The 11,537-nt window shown below is 34.8% G+C and overlaps 1 protein-coding gene across 3 annotated transcripts; it reads left to right on the top strand.

The window, feature by feature from the left end:
• Positions 1–5,482: 5,482 nt before the first annotated feature.
• On the top strand, positions 5,483–10,001 carry LOC110809461 (Galactosyltransferase family protein). 3 transcript variants are annotated; one of them, XR_015816327.1, is made up of 8 exons: positions 5,483–6,623; positions 7,247–7,479; positions 7,557–7,847; positions 7,947–8,075; positions 8,222–8,318; positions 8,465–8,522; positions 9,044–9,151; positions 9,232–9,347. XR_015816327.1 is itself a non-coding variant. In XM_088211416.1 (7 exons), exons 1-7 carry the CDS (start codon positions 5,759–5,761, stop codon positions 9,442–9,444), a joined length of 2,013 nt encoding a protein of 670 aa, XP_088067542.1. In that variant the 5' UTR covers positions 5,486–5,758; the 3' UTR covers positions 9,445–10,001. The 3 variants fall into 3 exon arrangements, 1 of the variants encoding a protein (XP_088067542.1); XR_015816328.1 differs by having other exon boundaries at positions 8,465–8,531; XM_088211416.1 differs by lacking the exon at positions 8,465–8,522 and having other exon boundaries at positions 5,486–6,623; positions 8,222–8,395; positions 9,232–10,001.
• Positions 10,002–11,537: the final 1,536 nt, after the last annotated feature.

The raw sequence follows: 11,537 nt of genomic DNA, 5'->3' as shown, positions 1-11,537 counted from the left end.
ATGGCATGTTCGAGCACCTCTGCATACGAGTTCGATCTCAACATCGCGACCCAGTCATAAATGTCGGAACGAGGCCCTTGAGAAACTTTCGGGGGTGGCCATCAAAGGGGCAAACCTAAACAGTTAAATAAAACAAGCTACATATTAGGCTACAGACAGGCTTCTTTGACGGAGGTACTGAAATTCTTCCTCTTTTTTTTTCCGAACATAGGCAAGGAAGAAGTTATAAAAAAAAGCATCCATGAAAACTTCCTAGGTAGTAGAGGTAGGTAGGACTTCTTTCTCAAGTCGCCACTAGTGTTCGACTTCACTGTTTAACATGAAAACTACAAGAGGGACTTTTTGTTCTTCGATCAGGTCTAGGACAGAGAAGAGCTTCTTTGTTTGTAGGATCCAGGCTTTGGCTACTAAAGGATCAGAGCCACCTTCAAAGTGTGGGGGGTTAAGTTTCTTAAACTCTGCTATATTGTGGGAGATAGACCAATCTATGTTTTAGAATTCAAGGGCAGGAGGTGGACAAGGGTTGGCCTTATTCTATCTTACGGCTGCAGTTAATCCTTGGATGGCTCGAAAAAGTTTTGTAAATTCAGTCCTAGTCGGATAATCTGGGGCTTCAGGTCGCTCAGTACACTCTACAGATGGTCTTCCTCACGTCATTCCTACAAAAGAAAGAAAGACACGAGTTAGAGGTTTAATCTTTAAAAAGAAGACTTATTTCTTTCCTAGGTATTTTAAAAGGTTCATCTACCTAAGGCCTCAGTACAAGGGATTTGATTCACAAAATTCTGCTCTGATACCATCTGTGACATCATAAATGTTAATTAAGGCAAATAAGTATCATATACAGATTTAAAATAAGGAGTGCATGATAAAATTTATGCAGCGGAACAAAATCATTACAAATTCCTTAGAAATACATATGAGTTCTAATACATACATATACTGAAGGCACAAGTGCATGCAAAACACAAAACAAAATATAAGGGCCACTTCTTTCACTATGCTATTGGACTTATCAGAGTACGGGAACAATCATGCACTCAGACTTGTGGATCCACGGGATCCTCATAGACTTCCAAGGGTAGGCTAACCTGCGGTTCCTCACTTTTTTCCTCATTTGGGGAGGGGGAGCATAGAAAAAAATGATTTCTATATCCTCAGTAAGAAAAATAATATTAAATTAATATCGTAAGATTTCAAAAGTTAATTATTTTATCTTACCATTTAACTTCCTCGTTTACCTATCTCACATTATGAAAAATCATTTATTTGTTAAGAAAACGATACGTTAATAAAAAAAATCAAACATCCATCATGCCAGATAATAGAAAAAATCAAATAAATCATGAAATGCTTAAATTTTTATGTCATGCTTCGCGAAGTCGTTATAACTTCCATCTCTGATGGTAGATACAGATTTTCAACTACTCAAGTGGAATGACCAGATCATATACAGATACAGTAATTTGCTCAGGCCCATTTCTGGCTAGCCAAACCATGGTACGATATATGATCACGGCCGTACTAGCCATATTGGCCCTAATAAATATCTACAGTTATAATATTACTTAGCCACAAGTGACCCCTACAGATAGTGCGGCACCACTCTCGTCAGAGGGTACGCCCTCATCCACTAGGAGCGGTACTCTTACGTTTTTTCAGACCAGATAGGAGAGGGGGAAACAGATACCCCGAAGGGTAAGGAGAACAGAGACCCATCAAAAATTAAAAATTCCAACGAGACACTTGATGCAATATATATGTCAATATAGATATATTTCAGACCATACAGACTTCATTCCACTTTTCTCATTTTCTTTTTTTTTTATACTTTTACTATTACCGATTACATAATATATTTATTACATGCAAATTCATCAAGTGTCTGCAATTCACATAGCATACTTAAAAATAAGAAGAATTCGACTCATCTGAATACAGAGGCGTATAAAACAGGCAAAATAACAATCATATTAAATTCATTTATCTAAAAATACTCGTTAAGATGTTGAAAGAAATATTAAATTTCTTACCGAAACCTTGATGTTTTCTCCTTCACAGTTCTCATTTCTTTCTTTCTTCTCTTAGTAGACTACTATATTTCTTTCTCTCTTTAAATCTTTGAAAAATAGAAGAATGGAAGTGTGGAAAAGAAAGGTAAAGGAAAATTTATAGAGTTTTAGAACCATCGAATTCGCGTCAAGTGACAAAAACTGATGAAGAGAGAGGAAAAAAAGATGTTCGGCATAAAAAAAAGAGGGAAGAGGGCCTCCTCCACTACCGACGGCGGTGTGCCGCCCAAGGCAGCGACGACACACTGCCTGAGGTGACAGTGCCTCAGCCAGTGTGCTGTAGGCTAGCTTGTAGGCGCACAGGCCTCCTACTGCACATGCAGGCCCCAAGCACATAGGGCCTATCTGTGTAGGCCTACTACACGGACGGCGTGCGCACAGTGTGCGATGCCTTTCCACACGCAAGGTGACATGTATCTTGTCACACTGGCCATGCACACATTCCCTATGTGTGTGTGTGAGGATGGGACGAGCGCGCTGTGTGCACGTCTTGTGGCCAATGTGCGTGCATGCATGTGCATGCGCACGTGCAAAGTGCCCAGCACCCGAGCAGGCAACCTGACTCCCCGCAGGATTTTCTTTCCAATTTGCCCTTTTTTTTATTTTTTTTCGCAATTTTCATATCTAATTTAAATGACTTATACTAAAAATTAAATTAAATTAATTAAAATAAAATTAATAAAAATAAAATTAAATAAATAAAAGTCAACAAAAATTATAAATTATGATAAATAGTTTAGCACAATGATCTTTGGGGTGTTATATATGCTTTTTTACCAAATGGTGGTGCTATATCATGGAGTAGTAAGAAACAATCATGTTTAGCCATTACCACAATGAAAGTTGAGTTTGTAGTTTTCTCAACTGCAGTACAAGAAGCTATTTGGTTAAAAAGGTTTATGGACCATTTGGGAGCCAATGGTATTGCTAGTGAACTAGTAATTGTGAACTGTGACAGTCAAGCAGCAACAACATATACCAAAAATCCTAAATTTTATGAAAAAAAAAACATATAGATATTAAATACAATTTCGTAAAGAATATGGTTGCATGGAAAGAAGTGAACATGAAGTACATATCTACGCACGATATGGTAGCAGATCCCTTTACAAAGCCAAAACCAAGAGATGCATATTATAGGCATATTAAATCATTAGATTTGCATAGGTGTTAAATGTACTTACATTATTAAATCATTAGATTTGCATAGGTGTTAAATGTACTTACATTTTATATATTTCCCAACCATGTTTACTAGTTATGTTATCAATGAAAGACTTTATTTTTTTTTCTTATTGCCTTGTTTACATTTGTTGTAGAGTATACATATACAAACATGTGTACATATGTTGTATACATCTATATATTTAGAGAAAGCATGTAAGATAGATATAAGATTGGCCTTCTCACACAGGCAATCGCCTTCGTTATTTGGTATAATAAAGATGAGATAAATTTAAGCTAATTATGTAGGTGGTAATTGAGAGACAACTTAAATATAATAATTGTTACTACTCATCAAGGTGAAGAATTAAGTCATAATAAAATTGCTAAGTTTATGACACTAAGTGAATAATTTAATAATTATCACTTTATCTGTTTTATTGCCATATTAGAATTCTAAAGAGTTAAAAAAGTATGTAAGTGAACTTGAGTTAGATATTGAGCACATCTAACTATAATATGTATAGTATTTATGAGAAATAAAAGACATACACTCCAAAGGAAAGGAGAGAATACCATAACATGTGATTCATACCACATGTGCAACTAATTTGGCCAAAGGGTAATAAAAGTGAGATCTCAACTTTAATATTGTGTAAGACCCTTAGATTAAGAGAATCTCATCTAATACCCCCATGACTCTAATATGTTTCTTGAACCTTTTAGTTAAGGCTTGCTATCCTAGGATATGACCGAAGGGTCATGAATAATTCGGTCCAATCGAATATGTCTAGAAAAGCGAATTAAATAAAAGGTGAGAGAATCAAGATAAGAGGAAGATCACAATTTAAAGAATATATCACATTATTGATGTATATTTATTGGTCGACCAATTATATTTATATAAGGAAAAACATAATTATGAATGTACTCGATTTATTAGTTAAATGAGATTGTTGGATATATAAATGTGATATGTGATCTAGGGCATAATATACAATTACATACTCCAAGCTTTATAATTCAAGAAGCAATATACTCCTAACAGATATATAGTGTAAGTGCTCTCGAAGTATGCATGGTTACATTTACGTATAAGTCTTGTAAAATTGAAGAAAGAGGTGGTATCATCACATGTGAGTGAAAAATATTGAATTTAATTGGGTGGGTCACCCATGATGGGACTCGACCTGGTTACGATAACCCACTTATTCAAATTTAAAATTAAAATTGTGGATAGTTACTACATTCAGTAAAAATTACCTTTTTGAATAATCTATAAAAAGAGTAAAAAGAAGAAAAGAGAGGACATAACGTACAATGAAAAAAAACATATACAAACTCTCTCTCTCAACCATCTCAATAAAAAGTTTTGCTTCCGTGAAGAAGAAGAGATTTCTAATTAGTTTTTCTTCAAAATTTTAGATTTTTATAAGTGATATTTATACCGTAAAAATTTATATACAATTCGATATGTATAAATATAATTATATGTGATATTATGCAAAATAATTTTAAAAAAATAGTTATAAAATTGATTTGTGAATTATATATTAATTTCATAAATTTCTAATATTTACAGTGTTATAATATGTCAATCTTAAATTTGGGGGGTTAAGAAATGTACCATTATAAAGATAATCCTATATGTATAGATGTATCTATTTATCTTGTGTGCGAAGCTATTCATTTTACAAAAGAATATTTAGTTATATGTATAGATGTTTTTGATTAATGTTCACACTCCTCTGTAAGTGGGAAGTTGATGGTGGCAAAAAGACAATATTGATTTTTTTTTGTTTTAATTTATTTATTGCTTAGGAACAACTATGCATGGTTGCTTAGTGGTGCAACAATGAAATATATGAATGAATTGATAATTTTTATTTTATTTTATTTTTTCAAGTTTAAATATAAATTTAAAGTAATGTATCATATTTTTAGAATATACCAATTCATATGTACACTCTAAATATTTGTAACTAATTAATTAATCATAATTAATACGTATATAAATATATATCTTTAGTTTTCAAACACTTCCTAAAATATTTAAACATTAATGGCCCGTATGTTCTTGCAAGTGGTGGTGGAGTTGGGTTGAGTCCACGTGTATGATTTAGAGTAGCGTACGTTAGAGCGCCGCCAATCCGCACCGTTTTGTTAATTCTGAAATCCTAATTTAAAAATATTTATTTCATTTTCATCTGATTTAAAAATTTAAAAAAATATTCTCATTTGAAAAGTAAAGCAAGGAAAATGCGTCTCCTTCAACGAAAATGCTTTAATGGACCGACCTCAACAATGTCAATCTCCATCTCTCTCTGCGTTTCGTTACAGTTTTGATAACCTAATTTTCTCTCTCTCGGATCATTGACCTTCTCCCTCTGTATTTAAACAGCGATTAATACTCCAAATTTAAGAGTTTGATAGTTAGAATTTTAACCAACTTTTGGTCGTCTTCTGGAATTAGGTTTCTTCTGTGAATTTCTTTCCTATCCGTTTCTTTCAATTTCCTAAAAATGAAGAAACCCAGATTATCCAAATTAGACAGATGGGATAACCTTGACATGTTTGTTTCACTAACCAAGCAAAGATCGGTTCACATTTTGATCGCTCTTGCGCTTTTGTATATACTCCTCGTCAGTATAGAAATTCCCTTTCTCTTCCACACCGGCCTTAATTTCGTATCGCAGGATTCTCTGGTTCGCAACGCCGGGCTGAAGAGTCAGGAAGAATTAGCAGAGAAACGAGCCCCTACTCGTCCTCTGAAGAGTTTGTTTCATGAGGATTCCAACTCACCCTCACGCAGCCATCATCCGGACCGACACATGATCCTCTCCAGCTTGAAATTTGACGCTGAAACTTTTGACCCTAGTCGACAGGATGGGTCCTTCGAGCTCCATAAATCCGCCAAGGTTGCTTGGGAACTTGGTCGTGAGTTATGGGAGGACCTTAAATCGGAGAATGTTGAAAACTTCACAAACAAGTCTGACAACCAATCAGAATCATGCCCGGAATCGGTCTCGGTGTCCCGCTCGGAGTTTTTGGCCCGTGGGAATGTGGTGGAGTTGCCGTGTGGGCTCACTCTGGGGTCGCACATAACAGTAATTGGGAAGCCGAGGGCTGCTCATCCAAAAATGGGCGCCAAGATATCATTGTCGAGGGAAGGGGATGTGTCCGTGATGGTTTCGCAGTTCATGATGGAATTGCAGGGCCTGAAGATTGTAGAGGGAGAAGACCCCCCGCGAATTCTGCATTTCAACCCGAGGTTGAAGGGTGATTGGAGTGGGAAGCCAGTGATTGAGCAGAACACTTGTTATAGGATGCAGTGGGCCCGGGCGCAGCGCTGTGAAGGGTGGAGGTCTGGGGCTGATGAGGAGACTGGTAAGCATTCCCTTTGCTCGAGCTTTTGGTGAAAGAAATTGGTTTTCTCTACGTAATGTCCTGAGTTTATTATTTAGTTTTTAAGAATATCCTAGTTTGTATTACCTCTGTCAAAGTATCTGCTGGATTAGAACTCATTTACCTAACAAGAATCTTTTTGGTTGTTATAAGAGGAAAGCTATCTTGTCATTCGTCCCCTCCCCCCACCCCCAAAAGCGAGAAAAAAAGAAAAAGTAAATTTATCTTGACCTAATTGAAATTCTGGATCCTTGCTGGCTTGGTAAAAAAGAAAACTTTTTCCTTTCGTTTGTTGCTCTTTCATCATTAGAACGTTAGAATCTATGATATAAGCTACTAACAAAAAAACAAAAAATTTGATTCCAAAATTGCTACTTGGTTTCATCCACACTAGGCTGTCTCTGCATTTGCTACTTATGCCATGTGTGAAAAATCAGGCAATTTGTTGTGTCGCAACTTATGGAGTCATCTTGCTGTTATATAACTCTACTGTAATTCATTTTTTGGTTCTCATTGTATTTCTCAATTTTTTTATTGAAAATATATATTTTTTTTGGTTGGAATACTTTGTTATCACAGACTCAGCTAATTTTTACTGGCTGCAGTTGATGGTCAGGTGAAGTGTGAGAAATGGATTCGTGATGATGACAGTAATTCAGAGGGATCTAAAGGTACATGGTGGTTGAATCGGTTAGTTGGCCGAACAAAAAGGGTAACTGTGGACTGGCCATTCCCTTTTGCAGAGGAAAAACTATTTGTTCTCACTGTTAGTGCTGGTTTGGAGGGTTATCATATTAATGTTGACGGGAAGCATGTTACATCTTTCCCTTATCGAACTGTAAGTAATATTATACAGCATAATGATTTTGTGAAACATGTCGACAGGTTAGTAAGACTGTTTGTTAATGCCTACAGGGTTTTGCTCTTGAGGATGCGACTGGCCTAAATCTAAGTGGAGATGTGGATGTACACTCTGTATTTGCTGCTTCTCTGCCTGCATCACATCCTAGTTTTGCTCCTCAGAGACATCTTGACCTATCTACAACATGGCAGGCTCCACCTGTTCCTGATCATCCAGTTGAGCTGTTGATTGGCATTCTTTCTGCAGGCAATCATTTTGCTGAGCGGATGGCGGTGAGGAAGTCTTGGATCCAGCATAAACTTGTTCAATCTTCCAGTGTGGTAGTTCGCTTCTTTGTAGCACTGGTATTGAGAACTATCTCGAATGGTTTAGTGTCTGATTATTATGTACTTGTATCTGAATTAAATGTATCTAAATGCCTTTTGGATTTGGTGTTGGGACAGCATGCAAGAAAGGAAGTGAATTTAGAGCTAAAAAAGGAAGCAGAATTTTTTGGTGATATTGTGATAGTGCCTTACATGGACAACTATGACCTTGTCGTGCTCAAAACTGTCGCTATCTGTGATTATGGGGTGAGTGCTGGAATTATTTTCAACAGCTACTTATGTTTTTAATGTAACCTATGAATTTAGAAAATGAAAACTAAAATAAGTTGTTTACAACTAAACAAGAATTTGAAGAGATTATACTAACTGCTTTGTTTTGTTTCTTTTTACAGGTACATGTAGCCTCTGCCAAGCACATTATGAAGTGTGATGATGACACGTTCGTAAGAGTGGATGCAGTTATTAATGAAGCAAACAAAGTGCCTGAAGGTAGGAGCATGTACATTGGGAACATCAATTATTACCATAAGCCCCTTCGTGATGGTAAATGGGCAGTGACATATGAGGTATGATATAGCTATTGGTCATTTCTCTTTGTTCATTCTGACCTATTTTCCTTGTTGGTTTTCATGAAGGTATAAAGGGTATACCTTAGAAAGGGGAGACAAGATGTTATATGAGGTGTTAATGAAGGTATAAAGGGTAGGCAGAAAATTTAGTAAAAGTTGAGTACTTTCCTTGCTTAAGAGATTTAAGGGCTCTCTCTCATATAATATAGAAATTGAAAGGTTTTCTCTTAATGAGCCCGTATTTTCTTTCCCAGTAAACCCATAACAAGATCCAACCGAGGAGACTGAACACTTCTGTTTCTGTGATTGTATTTGTTTGTTCATAACAGTATATATTTGTTTCATTTACGAAATGTATGGGCTAACAATTATTGATCGCTTCTCTGTTCTCTCTAATGCTGATCCAATTGCATGGATCTCTCTCTCTTGTTTTGACATTGTTTGGGTTGGAAAGTGAATCAATCTGTGTCCAGATAATTCAGTTAGATTTTGTTGGACTTGTGAGCATGCTTTTGACTATGTATTTAAGTAACTGGCAAAGTTATATGCAACCTCGTTTGGATTCTTCATTATGTGAGTTCTCTGTGAAGAAATCCAAATGTTAGTATGTCGTTGCCGTTTTTATTCATTTGGTGGTTGTTTCAGGAATGGCCAGAGGAAGATTATCCACCCTATGCAAATGGACCTGGCTACCTTTTATCATCTGATATTGCTCTTCACATTACATCTGAGTTTGAAAAACATAAACTGAGGGTAAGAAATTGATTTTCTCTCTTCCCCTTTTAAGGTTATTATGTTTACATGGTTTTCTTAAGATGAATTTCACTGTCCAGCTGTTCAAGATGGAAGATGTGAGCATGGGAATGTGGGTGGAGCAATTCAAAAACAGTACAAAACCCGTGGATTATGTACACAGCCTGAAGTTCTGCCAGTTTGGCTGCATAGAAAATTATTACACGGCTCATTACCAGTCTCCTAGGCAGATGATATGTCTGTGGGAGAAACTGCAAACCCAGGGTAGACCTCAGTGCTGCAACATGAGATGATGACTGGTGATGTGTTTCGCAAGCACCTTGAGCATCTAATGAACACGAAGCACGGTGACACTGATGCTGACAGGTTAGCAGATAAATTCATCTGTCAGCAGGTGATAATTTGGGATCAAACCAAGTTTCGAAAGAAAAGATCAAATGAACGGGAAAGGGATAGAGGTTACATTTTATACTGTGACCTACAAGCATCTCCATCATCTATTTGGCGGAAAAAAGTAAAAATGACAAATTTTGCAGTCCTAGCAGTAGATACTCTGTATATTCTGTGGAGGATTGAATTCTTTGTGTTTAGGCTCTTAGTTATTTCTAGGTTGTTTCAATGTGGTTTCAAATTCATTCATTAAATCTGCTTCCTTTCCTTTTCCTTATCATTCTTTCTCTCTTTTCTTTTTGGGGTTTGGGTAAGATGATGGGTAATATATATTTGGAATTACCTTTTAGTTCAATTCATCTACCTTGGAATACCAGCAGCCAAAAGGAGATGAAATTTTATGTTACTAGACTCAAAATAAATAGAAAGTAGTTGAATAAAAGAGATTTTATTTATCTCATTTTCTATATTTTGGGGTTAGAGTGGATAAGCAGTTGTAGTTGGGGTATAGTTATTTGTCATTTAAATGTGAAATGGAAGGATAAGGTTTTTAGTCCTATTACAATGTTTATATTTTTGTAGGTGTTACATGTGAGTTAGTTTGCTTTTATATATAATCTTTCAAAAATATATTGTATTTAATTAAATTAAATTTGTAATATCTTTTGATTATTACTATACATGTTTCTTCTTAGCCTTCTTATTATTACTAAGAACAATAGTCTTGTTATTATAATTATTACTTAGCCTTTATTTATCATTTTTCTTCTTCTTATTACTTAATCTCATTGTTTATTACTTACTATTACTTATCAAGTAGAATATCTTACTCTTATTACTAAGACTAAATATGTAATAGGAAGAAGAAAAGGAAAACGAAAAAGAAGATTATATAGAAATAAGTAGAAGAAGAAAAGAAGAAAAGAAGAATAAAAAAAGAAGACTAAGTAATATGCAGAAGGCTATATAAGAAGAAGAATAACAAGAAAAAAAAAAAAGACTAAGTAATAACTAATAAGAAGAACAAGAAGAAGAAGATTAAGCAACAAGTAAATGAAGAAGACTTAGGAAATTTGAATTAGTTAAATTAGTACATTCTAGCAATCAATTTATATCATGGACCATATCCACTTTTATTAGATAATGATTAGAGTATACTTAAATTATATAGATTTAAGTTAATTAAAATAATTTAATTTTATTAATCATAATAGAGTCGCAAAAGTGTTACAACGCTAACTGTAAAACATAAATAGATTGATACAAGATTCTAAATTTTCTTTCTTACATTACAAAATAAACGTACGAAATAATAACCTTAATTTCAAGGCCTACTTTAAAAAACTTTTCTCTATATCACCGTTCACTCTGCAGTAGTATTTTTGTTATCTGGAGGAGGGTGATAGAGAAGGGTGAGATAAAATATCCGAGTAAATAATATTATGAAATCACAACATACTACATATAATATATAGTTTTTTTCACACAACAAAAACATATATTATATACTCTTTTAAAAAATAAATACATGAATTAGAAAATGAATGCATAAATCAGAAAATAGATTCACAATTGCTTCGGTGTATACTTCACTATTATGGAGGATCAATAACTTACCATACATTATACATAAATACACATACTTATCACTAGTTTCCTATATATCCAAAGACGAAACAATATACAAGAGTACTTTGAAACACTGTTACTCTCCAAACATGGAATAGTCAAGGCATTTAGATCATGTTGATCCTCCCTACAGCCAAATACACAATGCCATGTATGGATGCACACTTATCACTTGCCAATATACTCGAACATGGAACGCCATGTATAGGCACACTGAAACCTAGCATAATGTAGGTATTTTTCGAACTATTCATTTCCATAATAAGTAATACAAACATACTGAAATCACATTTTAAAAACAAAAAGTGAAGTAACATTTATATCGAAGTAAAACTTTAACAAATATTTGCTTAACACATACAAAAGT

Source organism: Carica papaya, chromosome 9, assembly GCF_054855325.1.
Source record: "Carica papaya isolate Zhongbai chromosome 9, ASM5485532v1, whole genome shotgun sequence".
NCBI classification, from domain to species: Eukaryota; Viridiplantae; Streptophyta; class Magnoliopsida; order Brassicales; family Caricaceae; genus Carica; species Carica papaya.
This window is presented reverse-complemented; position numbering and strand designations above follow the sequence as displayed.